We start from the raw sequence: 17,893 nt of genomic DNA, 5'->3' as shown, positions 1-17,893 counted from the left end.
TTTGTTTGTTTTTGAGACTGTATTTTAATGACTTTTCTCTCTTCCCTTTCCTCCCCTCAAAGCCTCCCATACACCCCATCCTTGAGTTCCTTCAAATTAATGTTCTTCCTTTTTATTAATCAATTGTCATTACATACATATATGTATTTGTACATTGCTAAATATAACCCATTGAGTCCACATAATGTTCCTGTCCTTCAGTTTCTGTCTCCAAAGTTCTAGGATTAAGAACCATGCCCTGTTTAATGGCTTGCTTTTTCTATTGTATAACCAGTAAAGACTTCTTGGCATAAGAAGAATAATCCTGCTGGTAGTCTGAGCAAACGAACTGGGTGTTATAGACTCAGAAAGGATTGAAGAAGGCAGATGTGAAGAGCAAATGCAAGGTGACCATTCTGAAGTTACACTTAAGATGAGGACACAGAGAGGTCAGTAGGAAGATGTGTGCTTGGTTAACTCAATCTTAATAAGACTTGTCAATATGTTTGGACTGATGGATTGCCTTTCCGATAGGGAACTGAGTCCTAGGTTTATCATAGAGCTACATTCAGAAACCTATCCTTGTCAGTGAGCTGCTGCATGCTAGGTCCCTTTAACTTTACAGTGAAGCAGGAAGACAGCTTCAGTTTCTGAACTGGACCCGGGTGGTAAGCTGATTCCGTTCCCCTGTAAGCTAGCTGAACAAACGGCAACTGCCTCTCCATTCTTTTCAAGCTAGCATGGGAGAAAGCGAGTGAACACAGGCCTGCAGACTTCCCTACGTGGTCACACACATGAGACAGAAAATGGATAATGAAAAAAATGATCCTTCCTGCAAGTCCTCAGACCTCAAAGTAAGTGCAGCCATGGGAAGCCCTCACTCTCTGCTTGAACACTGTGTACTGCTAGTGAAATGAAGATACGTGGCTGTAAAAACAAAGAAGACAAAAATAAATGCTTAATTTTTACAGTATTTAATAGGTTTTGTGAATGTGAGTTTGTTTTAAAGGACTGTAGATGGTAATTGGTTAATACTGTTTTTAGAAAAGTCCAGGGAAATTGTACCGATTGCTACGTAAATTCCACTTTAAAATTTAATCACTAGTGCTAATTGAGACTGCCCATAATATGTTCTGGTACCTAAAGATCCAGCTTAGACCCTGGCATTCTATATGTGTTGGCATTTCCATACACTTCTTTTACTCCTTTGGAATTATGCTTAAAAGTAGCTTTGACACCTCACTTAACTCTTCCTACAGTGGCTCATTTTCTTTCCAAAAGAACAAACTCACCCCTTCAAGAGCCCACAGCAAATGAAGTCTGTCTAGTTCACTTTCACCATGAGAGAGAGAGACAGCTTTTCATTCCAAGGGTTGACAAGGATGTTTGGCAAAGAGAACGGGGGCATCATGAATAATGCAAAGTGTACTTGGCCCCATATTATCCCATTAGTTGGCAGGATTAAAGACTGGAAAATGTAGCAGTTGGATGGGAAGAAGGAGGAAGAGGGTGAGAGGATGAGGCAAGGGTAACAGAGACGTCCAGACAATTTACTTCTTCACCATTGTTGTTGGGATTTTTTATTTGTTAATTTGGTTTGGTTTGGTTTGGTTTCTCTTGTTTTGTTTTGTCTTTGTTTTTTTCTGTAATGCTGCTGTTAAAAGGATGTGTGTTTAAAAGTTATTTCATCACTGGAGTTTAGTTACCCTGACATGTATAAATCTCTTTGTCTAAGAAGCTAAACTCTCACATGCATTATTAAAGAATTCACAGAATCAAATGACAGAAGGTAGAGGAGAAAATAAGAGAGGAGGAGAGGAAACAGCTAAATAATGCATTTCCCCCTTTTCAAGCAATCCAATGCCCATAAACCAGCAATTTTACCAGCTAATGAGTCATCTACTTCATTTTTCGCTTTTGTTTAGAAAGATTCTTTTATTTATGATTGAGAAACTGAGTCACCAACCAGTTTAGTGGCTGTAAATGACAAAAACAACAGTGTCGGCATCCAACCCTCCAGGCCAGCAAAAATAATCACACCTCTTTAGTTTGTCTCCCTAGCCTTGTTAGGAAGTTACAATGAGGAAATCAGCATATTCATGTGAGAAACTCACATGTATGCTTATTTTTAATCTTGTCACGAGACAGAAAAACAAGAATACAAGAGAAAATCAGAATAATATAAGCCTTTAAAGGCCATCAACATCTGGGCATGGCAGTATGTTCTTGTAATCTCAACACCTAGGACACTGAGACAGGAGAATTGTGAGTTCAAGGGCAGCTTGAGCTACATAGGAAGATCTTGTCTCATGAAACAAATGTTCCCAAACCCAATTCTTTCTGACATTCAAATTAGAACAAATCAACGCACCAAAAGAAATATATACAAAGATGACGATGTCAACCCAGGCATCTGCGCATCATAATCCTTTTCTTACTTTTCAACCCTCAGATCTCTTTGTCTGCTTGGCTCCATGCTGTCGGGCCTCTGCTCCATAGTGTCCTTCAATGGGGCTGGAGTGCGAGGAGGTGTGCTCTGTGCTTGGCACACCATCTAGTTTTCTTTTCTTTTTACATTATAAGAGTTCACATAGGTGGAACAACAATATGAACTAACCAGTACCCCCAGAGCTCTTGTCTCTAGCTGCATATGTAGCAGAAGATGGCCTAGTCAACCATCATTGGGAAGAGAGACCCCTTGGTCTTGCAAACTTTATATGCCTCAGTACTGGGGAACGCCAGGGCCAAGAAGTGGAAGTGGGTGGGTAGGGAAGTGGTGGTGGGGGAGAGTATGGGGGACTTTTGGGATAGCATTTGAAATGTAAATGAAGAAAATACCTAATTTAAAAAAATTGGAAAAAAAAAGAGTGCGCATACATGTGTGCATGCATGTGCGCGCGTGTGTGTGTGTGTGTGCATGTGTGTGTGTGTGTGTGTGTGTGGTCAGAGAATAACTGTCAGGAATTGTTCATTCCTTCTCCCCTGGCAGTGGTTCTCCACCTGAGAGTCTCTACCCGATTGGCATCCAATGACCCATTCACAGGGATGGCCTAAGACCATCAGGAAACAAATATATTTATTTACATTATGATCATAACAGCAGTAAAATTACAGTTAGGAAGTAGCAATGAAAACAATTTCAAAGTTTAATACAGATCTTCCCCACAACATGAGGAAATGTATGAAAGGATTGCCGCATTAGGAAGGTTGAGAACGACTGGTTTAGAAGAATTGAACTCAGGTCGTCAGGTTTGGTAGGGAGCATCTTTTATTTTTATTTTGCTTGCCAGCCCTAATGTCCAGGTTTTCTGAGCTGCATACTGTACCTAACTAAAAGCCACTTGTTGCACTCACATGGATAGCTTGACTGTTAAGCCAGTTAGCACTGGTGTCTCCTGCATGAGTCACTTCACTTATGCTTGGGATCATCTCTAATCAATGATTTGTCTTTTTTTCTTTTTTTTTTTTTTTTGGACAAGATATCCAACATCTCCATCCAGGTGGTCAGTGTCCCAGGGAAGCTACCAGGGAGAAGACCACCTCGAAAACCCATTGGCAAACCCAGGCCCCGCAAGCAGCCCAAGAAGAGAGCTCCCTTTTGGAATGTTCAAAATAAGATTATTCTCTTCACAGCGTTTTTATTCATTCTGGCAGTCACAGCCTGGACACTTCTATGGCTCTACATCAGTAAGTTAATGTTTAAGTTCCTTTGTGTGTGTGTGTGTGTGTGTGTGTGTAAAACAAGTCCTGCCTAAATCAGCAGGCATAACTAGTCTCTGGCTTCTTCTGGTAGACTTTTCCCTCTTTCCCAGACAGACACACTGTTTGGAAAGATGGAGTTGAGATTTTAAGGGGAAAGGCATCAGAATTGTCCACCATTTCTTCTTTATCACCATTGCTTTCTTCCCATGGGTGGGAAGAGGAGGAGGGAGAAGAGATGGGAAGGGAGGAGCTGAAGAGGATGCCCAGGAGGGGTTGACTCGCCCATAAATGCCATGCATTTGGAGCTTTTAAGAAATGAATGGAACACTAAGCTGCTTCATTTCTGCCTTCCGCCCACAGCCTGTTACTAGGCAACCAGAAATTTCCACCTCCCTGAGTCCCCTTTCGTATACACATCTTTGTCTTCCAGTTATGCTTTTGCCCCTGTGACTATGTTTTTGTCAATCTGATTGATCCTTTGGGCACACGTGGCAACTAAACTCTTTTTTTTTTCTTTCAAAACACTTACTAATTCAACCTAATAACTTGGTTGACCTGTTTGACATTCTCATGTTCAAAATACATTTAATACAAGATGCACTTAATAGCACATAAGTGAATACATACATGTAGTCTCAGCAGCCCGGCTTTTAATATGGGGCTTCTGACATTCTTATAACATCCTAAATAATTGTAGGTGGAAACATCTTTTGTTACAATATTTTGTCAAGGTCTATTTCTTAGTTGCTAACACAGAGCTTCTAAGAATGTTGCTTTTTTTGTTTTGTTTTGTTTTGTTTTTTGTCTTGGTTTTCTAATATTTATAAGACAATTGATATATGGCAGTGCCTAGAAAGGCAGAGGAACCCCTCCAGGCTGTATCTTCCTGTTCTAGACCATATGGGAAAGAAGAGAGAGGCTGGAAATTAAGTTCAATCATCAGTGGTTAATGACTTAATCAATCATGCCTTCGTAATAGGACATCTGTAAAAACTCTTACAAATCAGGGTTCAGAATACTTCTGAGTTGGTGTATTTGCTGAAAGGAGCTGTGTTCTAGCCCCACAGGGACAGAGAAGTTAAGTTTAGGCACACTCAGGCTTTACCCTGATGAACCAGTTCACCTAATGGTTCATCTGTGCTCTTTATAATATCATTTATCATAATTCATCAGTAATGAGTAATAATAATGAAATGAACTAGTATATCAAATTATTACAACAGAGGGTATTATGGGAACTCCTGATTTGTAGAAGCAGCAAGGACTGCTTAGGGGTATACTACCTGTAGTTTATCTGAGGACAGAGCATCATTATGGGAGTGAGGCATTAACTCTGCATAGTTACATGAAGCCATTGGATACTCGTTGCTGTCTGCAGAGAATTGGAGAGTTGCTTGGTGAGGAGACAAAACCCACACATTCAGTGTCAGAAATGCTATGCATAGAGAAGCAGCTTGCCTCGATCTGCTCTCAAGGATATTAAAATATGATTGTAAGGCAAGAGGTTTCTAGGGAAAGAATTCATGCATGTTCTTGAGTGGTTTAAGTCACTCACCTATCCTTACAAGTTGATTCTCAATAATTTGTTTGGATAAATCTAAGCACCAAGGCACTCTTTAAAAGTTACAGATACATTTTCTACTTTTGAAAAGCCCACAAGTCGGTTACCTAAGAAGGATGGGGGTTATTTTGTAGTTATTGGAAAGGAGCACACAATGGACCCAGAGATGGAATTACAATGCCTCCAGAATGGGCTCCTGAAAGTTCACTGGATGCATTGTGGGAGTGCCAATGTTGACTTCTGTAATAGGCATGGGACAGGTAAACTAGATACCGTTTCTGAGTCCAAGGAGATTACAGGCTGGTGGGGTTAGTTAAGACGATGGGCTATGAAGACAACATACTTTATATGAGCACAGAGCACTTATATACCATAGTTTCCTGGCACCCCAACTGACATGTTTGCAATACCCTGTAATTAAAGCTTTGGGAAAATATTATACAGAAGTAGCTTATTTGTATAAAAGCCAGAGGTGGTCATTTAATGGAAACAGCAATAGAGAACCCAAGAGAACTTGTTTGATAAGCAAGAATTGTTTAATAGAAAACAGGTTAGTTTTGACATTTACAGTTCAGTCATAGAGTGTGACCATAAGTAGTGAGGCAGATGGTTAATCAGGGAGACCAACAGGGATTTGTGCACTGTGATAAGCTAAAAGTATTAAGTAAATATAACTGAATTCAATGTTAAATTCATCATCGCCCCACATTGCTGCTGTTCTGCCCCTTGAATACATACTGATCAGAAAAAGATGTGTGAGATATAATGATAATAATGATGGTAATGTGATGATGATGGTGGTGATGATGTTGATAAATAAAAAATATACTTAAGAAGTGTCTCTCTGGAAAAACAAAACCAAAAGCAATTACTTATTTTAAGTGTGAGACTTACTGGGGCACTCTAAGAGTGAGATAAGACAATCTACCACACCCAATGGTCAAAGAATAACAAAGAGAAGACAACCCCCTACTTTCCCAAACCCCAGGCTTTCTGCCTTTACCCCTTTTCCTCATCCTTCCATAGCCTCACTTCTTTGCTTTGGTCTAAGTGACCCCAGACACGACCCCATAAGAGGGTTGACTTTTGCCACTCCTGTGGATTCCATCTTTTAAAGTCAACCATCTTTTGTTTAGCTTCACCGGATGGGAGACCTTATGTTGGCCAGAAGATTTTCTTTCTCTATTTCTGCTACCCCTCTCTCTTTTTCTTCTCCACCAAATGTCTTGAGGTCAAAGGTAAATCAGGGACTAACCATTTTGGAGGTTGAGATAAAGCAGTGGTTTGCCTTGCATTCCCTCAGAGAACTTAAGATTGCTGCCCAGGGGTGACAGTCACAGGGAAGGGAGTTACAAAGCACTGTGAGAAGACTATTATGGCAGCACAGGACTACAGTTCTAGCACTTAGGAGATGAAGGTGGGAATATTGGAATTTCATGGACAGCTTGCGTTATCCTTGAGAGACTAGTCTTAAAAGACCAATGGATGGGAGGAGCATATCCCAGTGAAGAGTGCTTGACTCCTACCTGCAGGGCCATGGTTCCCTGCATGGCAGTGAATGCAGGAATCAATAAATGTATATTAATAAAATAAAACCATGTCCATAAGATGCTGTAGAGACAGGAGAGAGACCTTAGAAACAAAGAGGAGACTGTGATCCATTGCTATAGTGCTTGCCTATCACCTGTTCAACACCCAGCACTGTGAGGGAGGAGGTAGAGCAAGAGGGCTAGACTCCAATTTTCCCAGACACCCTCTTTTTTCTTCTGGACCCTGAGCCCATGTAGATGCAGCCAGCCTTGTCTCTGTCCATCTGTCAGTAAAGTTCATGCCAAGAAACCTAGTCTTACAGTTCCCAGAGCAGATCTGAGTAGGAGTGACCCCACGCTGAGCCGAAGGCCATATTGGTAAGGATCACTGCTCCATATGTTGGGTAGAGTAAGAAGCGTGGACTTATTGCTGCATATTAGGCACACAAGTCAGCCAGTAGCTCAGTGAAAGCTCCAAACAGTCAGGAGGTTTCTCCTCTTTCCTCACTATGCTGGTTGTAGTCCAGACTGAGGATGCATGTCCCTTACCACTTTACAGCTTGCAGACCTGGAACCCATGAGAACTGTGTGTGTTATTAACCCGCTAGAGACACCAGAATAAACTCCAAGACATGCAGCTTTTACCTTTGAATCTTGCCTTTAAGTATTTACCAGTAGCAGATAAGATGGGTAAATAAGAGCTATGATGATTGGCTGCTGAAGGAAAAAGATGCCACTAAGTCTGTTCTTGAGTTTTACAGATTATGATATGCACTAAAGTACGTATTTTGCCTAAGATGAAATTGTTTTAGGAGACTCCTGCCAACATGCATCAGACATCGCTTAGCTGTCCAACCTCACTGCCTTCTCTCTTGTTTTACAGGTAAGACTGAGAGCAAAGATGCTTTTTATTTTGTTGGAATGTTCCGCATCACCAACATTGAGTTCCTTCCTGAGTACCGGCAGAAGGAGTCTAGGGAATTTCTCTCCATGGCAAAAACAGTACAGCAAGTGGTAAGGACATGGGTGCAGGAGCAAGAGGGTGGAGACCACAGGAGTGGGGGTTGGGAGGGATGGGTTTCTTCAATGTCCTGACTCACTGGGTTTAGGAAATAGAAGACAGGATGCGGAAAGAAAGCTGCTGGAAGGAAACATAAATTTTAGTTTATCTGTGCTTTAAGATACACCCGCCTTTTTTCTCTCTGTTCTGTCCATCTTTACTGTAAGACACAACCATATTCAGATAGCTCTTTCAACTTCTATTTTTCTCCTGTGTGAAATAAAGAATATCATGTGATCTTTAAAACAGCTTCCAGTTCTGAAGTTCAAACATACCCATCAATTTCTACATATTTATTTCAGCATCACCATGGCCATCTCTTTATGTTTAAAAAAAAAGTGCTTTTTATTCAAATAATGAATACTGTAAAATTACTAAATTTTGGAAAAGTATTAAAAGGAAATCATCAGTTTTCAATGTTATTTCCAGAGACAAAGCTCTTATTGTGCCCTACAACGGCATGAGGGCCCTGTGATATTGGAGTATTCCCAGTTGTTGTTAAAGAGTGATGTGTTTCTCTTAGCATTGACTTTTAGACTTCCTATGCAAGCCAATGTTCTTTTAAAAGCAAGTGTTAATAGTCCCAAAGTTAACAAATCCCTTTTTATTGGACATTTAAGCTGTTCTCTAGTTATTTTTTTACATTATACATAATACAGAATCAACGCTGTCATGAATTATGCACAACTCTGCTCACTCCCACAGATGAGTCTCTAAAAGCGTCTAGGAGAAAAGTCTATTCAGGGCTCCTGGCACAGAGGGACACTGGGAAAGCTTCTGCTAACTTGGACCTCTGCAGCAATGCAGAGGGTTGCCAATGACCTCACTGCAGCAAGAAATGAGGAGGGGTTTGAAAGTGACAGCCATGGTCAGGTTGCTTCTTACTGACTGCCAATAGCTACAGCTGGAAATCCTTCACCTCACATATAGCTGCACCGATTATGCCTCAAATTATGGATATGATGCAGGCAGGAAGAATATAAACTAAACCAATGGAGGCCCAACAGGTTTAGGCAGTGTGTGTGTGTGTGTGTGTGTGTGTGTGTGCGTGTGCGTGTGCGTGTGCGTGTGCGTGTGCGTGTGCGTGTGCGTGTGTGTGTGTGTGTGTGTGTAGTGTAGTTACTTTAAACTTTATAATCCTTATATTATTTTCGACAATATTATAGAATTTTTAGGATTTGGGCATCTGGGTGGGTATTTTGAGAAGAGAATCAGTTTAGCTTTAGGAAAGCTAAGTGAAGACAAAGAAGGTAAGTTGAAGACAAAGAAGGTTAAGTTGACTGAAAAAGGTTTCCTTTGAGTTTTGGGTCAGCTGGTCTGGGGACAGTTGGCCCGACTGTGGGCACCACGCGCCGCCTTGTGGCTAATATTGGAACTTATCCTTGAGAATAAGCAGATCTGAAGCTATAGATAAAATGAGTTTGATTTTTTTTTAAAACCACGGAGAAAACTAATAAAAGGAATTGAAAGAACCCAGAAGTTAAACTCGATGACAGACTTTAAACAGAAAAAAATGGGTAAGAATAACTGACAATTCTAAGAACTGCTTCAGAAGTAAGGACTGAATTAAAATCAAGAGATACTGTCTGGGTTTGGAGTTAGAAGCCTTCTGTTTGAGGCCTGCTTTCCCCTCTACTAGCTGTTGGAGTGTGGCCCTAAGAAAAACAAGCTTGAAAGAATTAAGTTAATCTCTTTATTTTCAGGTAAACCTTGTTTATACAACATCTGCTTTCTCCAAATTTTATAAGCAGTCTGTGGTTGCAGATGTCAGGTAACGTATGCCTCTGCTTCAGGAATTCTTCCCATTCTTGCAATAAAACCCCCAACTGAGAGATAATTTGTTGGTGGTGAATACCCCCTTTAGTAAAACTAATGGCCCAACTCTCAGCTGGGCTGTCACACCAAGTCTGTTTTAAATTTATCAAGTCTGCCTTTCTCCACCTAGATGTAATCCCAATTCCAGCCATGCTAGGGAAAATGGTCACAAACATGGGCACCATGGTGGGTGGATGATAGATACAGGAATAAGGCACAGGCCACTACTTTCCAAAATACGTTCAGTGAAAAACTGGCCACTAGGTATTGTCTGAGAAGAAAAAAAGAATCTCATGGTAAAATAATATTTATTTAGGAAAAATTGTGCTCTGCCTACTACAGCCACATGTCTCCACCCCCAGTATAGCTGCAGAGACTCATAACCTCCAGGAGTACAGTAAAGGTATTGAGACGCCTTGGAGGGAATCAAACTACTGGTTTTCCTTAACTTGCATTCCCGAAGTTATTTACTGCAGAGCGCTGTCATACTGAAAAGAAAATTGGACTCTGTTTTTAGATCCACTTCACATTGGCTGTGTGATATTTGTACTATACTTGTCCACAATTTTTTCTCATCTGCAGAAGTGGAATGTTAATAGGTCAATTGCACGAAGCAGATTTAACACTGGGTGGAGACACGTCGTCGAGATGCAGAACTGAATTGGGTAGTGACTTCTGGTTGGATACCCTTAGGGGAATCTCTGTGGAGATGCAGCTGTGCAGTAATGTTTCCAGATTTGAATCCCACACAATGATTAGGTCACACATAGCATGGGGTTTTCTCTTTCAAATCCTTACAGCAGGTTGAAAGACAACCTATGGAAGGGCAGTAGGTTCATTTGAAAAGTGTGGTCAGTGACCTTGAATCTGTCAGTTTCTATGGTCCCAGGCATGTCTGCATTCTATAATGTAGCCTTGAATATTTCTTTCTCTCTTTCTCTCTTTTTACTATAGCAGTAACAACAAAGGCGGTCTCCTGGTCCACTTTTGGATTGTGTTTGTTATGCCACATGCCAAGGGCCACATCTTCTGTGAGGAGTGTGTGGCGGCCATCTTGAAGGACTCCATCCAAACCAGTATCATAAACCGCACCTCTGTGGGAAGCTTGCAGGGTCTAGCTGTGGATATGGACTCTGTGGTATTAAATGGTGATTGTTGGGTAATTCTCCTTTAAGCATTCTTCAACATCACGTCTGATACTCACATTATCACTGTTAACATTGTAGTAGAGACTCTCTCACGATCCCAGGAGTAGAAGATTAGCTGGATTTTGGAGCTATTGCTGCTGAAGAGAAATCTTTAATGCTATACCCAGTAGGATTGAAAAGTAGAATTGTGCACAAATAGATGCAAAATTATATTTAGTAAAGTGTGCCCTTTCATGTAGTTATTAAGCTGAGGCACCTTCAGAGTATGTCCCTAAGGAAGAAAATTCTAGAATAGAAGCATTTTACTGAGTGTTAGCTTATTTTCCTTGTTGTCCTCTTATTGTTGGTGACAGAACGTTGAGTTTGGTCTCTGGACAAAGTGACAAGTATTAAGAGGCTTTCCTAGGCAAAGCAAAGGAGGAGAATAAGAGAAAGGTCACATGAGTATTCAATGATGGGGAGGGACTGCATAGCATGAAAAGACAAGGTGAGCACACAAGGGTGGGGGAGGAGAAGTGGCAGCCATGAAGGTTTTATGACAATTATATTTTTATTTGTGTGTGTGTGTGTACATACTATGGCACATGTGTGTAAGTCAACTTGTGAGAACTGATTCTCTCCTATTCTGTAAGCATTAAGGTCAGGTCATCAGGATTGCCATCAAGAGCCTTCATCTGCTGAGCCACTTTGGTGGCTCCTGGGTCTTTGTATATTGAGCCTTTGGAGGTTAAGGTGGGGTCAAGGTGACACAGACTTTTGTGTGTGAAAATGAGCCCACACATGTGAGAATAAAATCCCATCTTTTAAAGTTTTTACACATTTGTGTTTAGTGTGGAATATACTGCCATAAAGGTGTGTTATACACCTCTCCAGGTGCAAGTGATGGGCCAGGTGCCTGCCTTTTGCCCTGAAAGGTCTAGTGTTGTTTCTGGAAGATCATGTTGCAGTAGCTTGTAGCAGGACACACATATGGCCTAAGAATTAAGATGTGTATTTGGACAGGGAGAAAATAGATAACCAAACATTTATCTTTTTTGCCTCATTGAACTAAGGAGAAAAATATGTGAACGCACTGCATTTGCGGTCACTCATTTATTTATTTATTTATTTATTTATTTATAACTTTGTGGTGAGTTAGAAGCTGGTCCGAGGTTTCCTACTATTGCACAAAGTCCACCATTTGAAATCTGCCTCCCCAGCCCTATTCTCTAATGCCTTGCCTACACCAGTGCTCCCAAACAGCCCCATGGAAATATGCTGTCACCATTTGTCTTGCCAGCACAACATTGTATTACTCAAATTATTCTGCAGCTATCTCTGTTGATATAAATTTTACATGTATAAGTACCAATTATGCACACAGAGATATACTAGATATCACACATATACTAGATATACAGTAGATGATGGTATTTGGTTTGAACAAATGAAAAAAATCTCAAGTAGAAAATTTCACACTATATTTGCTATTCCAGTCATAGGACTAATTACTATTATTTATATAGTTACTTTCTCACCCTTGAATTGTTTAAAATTTGTAACTATGAATTCAAGGAAGCAAATAAAATAGTATGCTGATTTCTCATAGATGCAATGGCTCTCATCTCCTGGATGCCCTATTTTAGCTCTAAACACCTAAATAACTCTGCTCATCCCTGGACCCATCACATATCTGATATGTGAAGTACAACCCATATCAGATGTGTTTGATGATCTTAAAGAAGAAATGAGAACAATTTTTGTAAAACAATGAACTTTTGGAACTTACAGTCTTTTTTCTATACTCTTTCACTGCAGCTGGGCTCCGGTCAGATTACTCTTCAGCTGTAGGATCTGGTAAATTCATGACTTTCTTCCTTACCCCACATTAGTGCATATATATGCATATATGTATGTGTATGTATATGTGTATAGATATGTGTATATGCATATATATGTATATGCAATATATACATACATATGCATGTGTATTGTGTGTGTGCTATACTTCACTTTTCTAATGATGTGATCTGTTATTTTTCTTTTAGTTGTGAGTGACAGCAATGTAATTGGCTTGAGCACAAAAGAAACTTGATTGGCTTATGTATTAAATACTAGAGACAGATATGGGCTACATTTGAAATCAAGTTCTAAAAGGAAATGCTTAAGGGACCCCATATCTCTGCCTTTTTTATTCTGAGGCTTTGCTCTCAAGCTCAGCTTCCATTGTGGTAGCAAATCAAAGGTTCAGCTTGATCAGTTCCTCAGTCATAGTGGAAAACTCCTGGAACCAGACTTTATGTAAGTTTTTGTAGACCTTCTGAACCGAATCCCGTTATGCAGACTGGGTAATGTACCCAATCCTAAGCCAACTTCTTTGAGTCTGGCCATGTGTCCGATTATCAAATCAGAGGTAAACCTCAACTAAACTATGGGCTAAGTAGAGGCAGTTTCTCAAAGTAATAGGTTCTGTCACCAAACGAGAGAAGCATAGAGTTTAGACCGGCAAGGAAAACAGGTGACCTCTGTCTGACGGCTTTTGCTCACTACTCTTCTATAGAGGTTTCTAGAAAGGTCATGCATACCTTGAGAAGAAGGGTTGGGGGAGAGGAGGGCAGGGAGGAAAGGGAGAGAAAGAGGAGAGACTAAGGAAGGTTCTGTCCACAGACAACGGCTGCTCCCGGTACTTGTATGCAGATCATCTGACCCTCCGCTACCCTCTGGAGATTTCCGCAACCTCGGGACAACTAATGTGTCACTTCAAGTTGGTGGCCATCGTGGGTTATCTGATTCGTCTCTCTATTGAGTCCATCCAATTGGAAGCTGACAACTGTATCACCGACTCCCTGACTGTTTATGACTCCCTCTTGCCAATCCGGAGTGCCATTCTATACAGGCAAGATGAAGGCTCTCTAGTTGCTGGTGAAAAGGGTTTTCATACTCTCTATATGCAATTTCTTTGCCTACAATAACTAAGTACATTTACTGTGACAATGACTGATCCTGATACCCCTGATACTTTAATACCTTTTAAGTATCTGTAAGGTTTTACGTTTGTTGTACACTTGTAGTAACAAGGCTCTCAAAGTCCACATAGTAAAGACTTTGGACAATATATACAATATATATCATATGTTTTGTGTAATTTGACTTTCATTAAATTAAGTAACACCCATTATACTAGTAAAACATGAGAATAAATATCCAATGAAGATTAAGTCACATTAAACAATTAAAAATTTCTTTAATTACAAAGATAGCATGTGCTCATTATAGAGCAAAACAAGGTCAGAAAAATTAATCGCAATTACTTTACAAGTTTATTCTCCAGCATATTTCTGTTATAATTTTTACAAAACTCTATTTATTCATATATTTATTAAATATGTAAATACTCATCTGTATCTTAATTTTAAAATTTAATAGTAAATTTCTATTTATGGGTGCTTAATGTCTCATAGACTAATGATGGCAATTAAGCTTTATTTAGGTACTGTGTTAAAAGGATATGTGAATTATCTTATTTTTAAACAATATTTATACATATCACAGTGCTTTATATATATGCATATTTATATTTTGGTGAGTAACATACATGCTAATAGTCCAAACATGACTTATAATATGCAATGAAGAGTAAGTTCACTCACGTCCCCCCTCAGTAATAGTTAGCTGCTTCTCATCCTTCCAGACACTTGGAACTGTTATCTCCTCTTGATCTTTTGAGCTCTGATCCATCCAGCTAAGCTATTATACATCATTAGTATATCTCAAGGGGAGTCCAAGGATGGACATCTGAGAAAATCTTTTGGTAGCATTACTAGACAGATGCATCTACATCTCTGTAAGTTCTATTCCATCTGTAGTGTCCTACAGTTACTCACTAACGAAGGTCTGACTAGCAGAGACTGACACAGAAGAACTGAGTGCTGGCTCTAGAAATCTGTGGGATGTTGTAGTATGGAGACCCATTCATGAAATAAGTGGTTATCCATGTATTGTTATCTGGTTTCAGAATCTGTGAACCCACAAGAACACTAATGTCCTTCGTTTCTACAAATAATCTCATGTTGGTGACACTGAAGTCTCCTTATGTGCGAAGGCTGGCAGGGATCCGAGCATATTTTGAAGTCATTCCAGAACAAAGTAAGTCTTTTCCAATTTAAACAGCTTACTTGTAATCCTCATTGAGATGCTGTGATCTTTCTGTCCTGGGACTGCACTGTAATAGTAGTTGTGGCAGTCAGAAGCAGCACATGGATCCAGTAAAGAACTGCTAGGATAAAGATGTTCATTAGGTAACTCTTTTGAGCAAAGAAGAATTGAAAGTGCATTTGGAAGAGCAAAAAGAAGATTGGAACTAATGTGATTAAGAGGTTGGAAGAAGGGGTCTGTGGCTGAAGCTCTGGCCTCTCAGCAGTTACCGCGGCTTACCTGCTCCTGGGGTCTCTGAATCCAGAACCATGCTTTAAAGAAAGTAGTCACATCCGACAGGTTCACAGCTAAAATGAGCATTAGAAAACATGTTAACTGTATAAACTGATGACCTGACTGCCCCATGGTATGGTTAAATGGAAGGTTTTTAGGGTGTGTGTGTGTGTGCGCATGCGCACGTGACAGAGAGGGGGGAGGGAGAAAGGAGAGAGGAGAGAGGAGAGAGGAGAGAGAGAGAGAGAGAGAGAGAGAGAGAGAGAGAGAGAGAGAGAGAGAGAGAGAGAGAGAGAACATGGAGCAGAAAGTGTAAGTCGTAAATGGAACATGGCCAATAGACTGGACCTTGCCATGAGAAAAACAGGAGCCCAGCAGAGAGATAGAGAAAGGGAGAGGGAGAGGTGGGAGAGGCAAAGAGAGGGAGAGGAAGAGAGAAGCAGAGAGGGAGGAAGATAGATAGATAGATAGATAGATAGATAGATAGATAGATAGATAGACAGACAGAGTTATGAGGAGAATGAGTAGCTAGGGGAAGGAAAGCCAGTGAGTTGGAAGGAGGAGGAGATGAGAGGGTTAGTTGGGTAGCATGGATTTTGAGAAGTATAACGGGTACCTGTGATACTGAGGAAGCCTGGAGGCCAGCACCCACTTTGGTATGCTAATAGGAACCACAGACAGCCATTGATCCCTTCTGCCAGGGATAAAAGCAATAACTTCTTTTGATAGAGGGGACCTGGCATCACAAGTTCCCGAGGAATGCTGGCTTTTATCTAACCTCCAGAAATCATCCTAAAGGACAGACTGCTTTCTTGATATCTGGACTGTCTTTTGGAGTTTTGAGAACTAGAGTTTCCTTTGGACCTAACATTAACTAAGTATCCTTTGGGTGCAATTTCTTTGAAGAGATAAAGATTGAAAACTATGCAGATGTACACACGTAAAGAAATACATGCAGCCATGATCTAACCATACCCATCCTTGTGTGTGGATACCTTCTTCTTTCAGAATGTGAAAGCACAATACTGGTCAAGGAAATCAACAGCTTTGAGGGGAAAATCTCAAGTCCGTATTACCCAAGTTACTATCCTCCGAAATGCAAGTGCACCTGGACATTTCAGGTAACCTAGATCTTCTCAGTATCTTAAGGGAAAATTGCTCTATTTTAGGAAAATTTAATTTTTAAGCTTAATCCACTTTTAAAAAAATTCAAAGACTATCATCATTTAATGTTGGGAGACATAAACCTTCTTGAAATATAGTATCTATAGAGTGAAATATTCCCATAGTCTACATCCTCTGGTGTCAAGTTGCCTACTACTCTCAGCTGACTTGATAGTATTTCTAATGTGTTTGTCAAAAGATAGAGAGTGGGGATATGTTCTGTGGAGCTGTAGTCAGGTATGGGGGAAAGGGGTGACTAGTGGGTCCATGTTAAGGCATCCGTTCCCCCTGAGAGACCAACTACACTATAGCATAGTATAGAATCCAGTTTATTCAGGACATGGGGAGGAGAGTTAAGAGGGTAGTACAGGCAGAGAAAGGGAAGGGAGGGAGTAGAGGCTGGTCATGAGCACATGGAGAGAGAGGGGGGAGGGGAATGGGGAGAGAGGGAAAGGGAAACAGAGAAAGAGCAAGAGAGCAAGAGAGGAGCAAGAGAATGAGGAGGAGGCAAGCATCTCCTTAGCAGTTCCTAAATAAAGCTTAATTGCTATCATCCAGTCAGGCCTACCTGGCTGTTGCCAGGTAACGGTGGGGCGGAGCTTACACAGAATGCTAACAATTTCCCCAATTTCTTTTGGTTTTTATTTATATTCCCTCCTGTGTCTGGCTCCTTGGCGTGCCATGTAATGTAAAAATTTTTTAGATGTAAAGGTAAAGGTTTTGTTGCAGGATCAAAGAATCATTTTATTACAGAGAGCACCACTTCATAATGGAAAGTAATAAAATGATAATTTTTTTTTTAAGATTTATTTATTATATGTAAGTACACTGTAGCTGTCTTCAGACACTCCAGAAGAGGGCGCCAGGTCTCGTTGCAGATGGTTGTGAGCCACCATGTGGTTGCTGGGATTTGAACTCTGGACCTTTGGAGGAGCAGTCGGGTGCTCTTACCCACTGAGCCATCTCACCAGCCCCTAAAATGATAAATTTGATTGGATTATTTCTATGCAATTTGTAAGAAACCAAAATGTAAATTTATATGAAATATATACATCTTCTTCTGTTGCTTTTTAAGGCATTGCTCACCGTCTTAAATCTTGGTCTTAAAGCTAGCTTTTTCTCATATTTTAATAAGATATGGAAATGGAAAATGCCACTATTGTTCACTTATTAGTGTGTAGCATCATTGGGTGTAAATGGCAAATACATCATTTGAATTCATCAATATGTAACTGTGGACTTGGAACTCAAGTACTAAAATAGACCCCAAATCTCAAACTAAAAAATAATTTAATACCAGCTTTCATGGAGTGTACCTTCCAGTAGGGGGAGACGGCTGACAAGCTGATGAGCTACATCTACAAGGAATCCTCCCTATTTGTGGCTTTCACATCTGCGGATTCAGTCAATGGCCCCATTGAGTGTGTACCTGTATTGAACATATACAAACTGTATTATTGATATTATTTTCTAAACAACACAGGATAACTGAATTTTACAAAATTAGTGTATGGCACTAGCTACTATG

At 40.3% G+C, this 17,893-nt stretch overlaps 1 protein-coding gene across 1 annotated transcript in view; it reads left to right on the top strand.

Annotated features, from left to right (window-relative positions):
• The first annotated feature begins 657 nt into the window (after positions 1 to 657).
• Positions 658 to 17,893, top strand: part of Tmprss7 (transmembrane serine protease 7) — a 38,839-nt gene continuing 21,603 nt past the window's right edge. The window contains exons 1-9 of the mRNA XM_021185418.3: positions 658 to 833; positions 3,459 to 3,666; positions 7,655 to 7,785; positions 9,535 to 9,602; positions 10,601 to 10,794; positions 12,592 to 12,630; positions 13,441 to 13,669; positions 14,789 to 14,919; positions 16,210 to 16,322. Of these exons, the coding sequence (XP_021041077.2) occupies positions 774 to 833; positions 3,459 to 3,666; positions 7,655 to 7,785; positions 9,535 to 9,602; positions 10,601 to 10,794; positions 12,592 to 12,630; positions 13,441 to 13,669; positions 14,789 to 14,919; positions 16,210 to 16,322 (1,173 nt within the window). The 5' untranslated portion in view covers positions 658 to 773. The remainder of the gene's footprint in view (positions 834 to 3,458; positions 3,667 to 7,654; positions 7,786 to 9,534; positions 9,603 to 10,600; positions 10,795 to 12,591; positions 12,631 to 13,440; positions 13,670 to 14,788; positions 14,920 to 16,209; positions 16,323 to 17,893) is intronic.

The sequence above is a fragment of the Mus caroli genome, unplaced genomic scaffold (assembly GCF_978045245.1).
Source record: "Mus caroli unplaced genomic scaffold, Mus_caroli_1 scaffold_17, whole genome shotgun sequence".
Classification (NCBI taxonomy): domain Eukaryota; kingdom Metazoa; phylum Chordata; class Mammalia; order Rodentia; family Muridae; genus Mus; species Mus caroli.
This window is presented reverse-complemented; position numbering and strand designations above follow the sequence as displayed.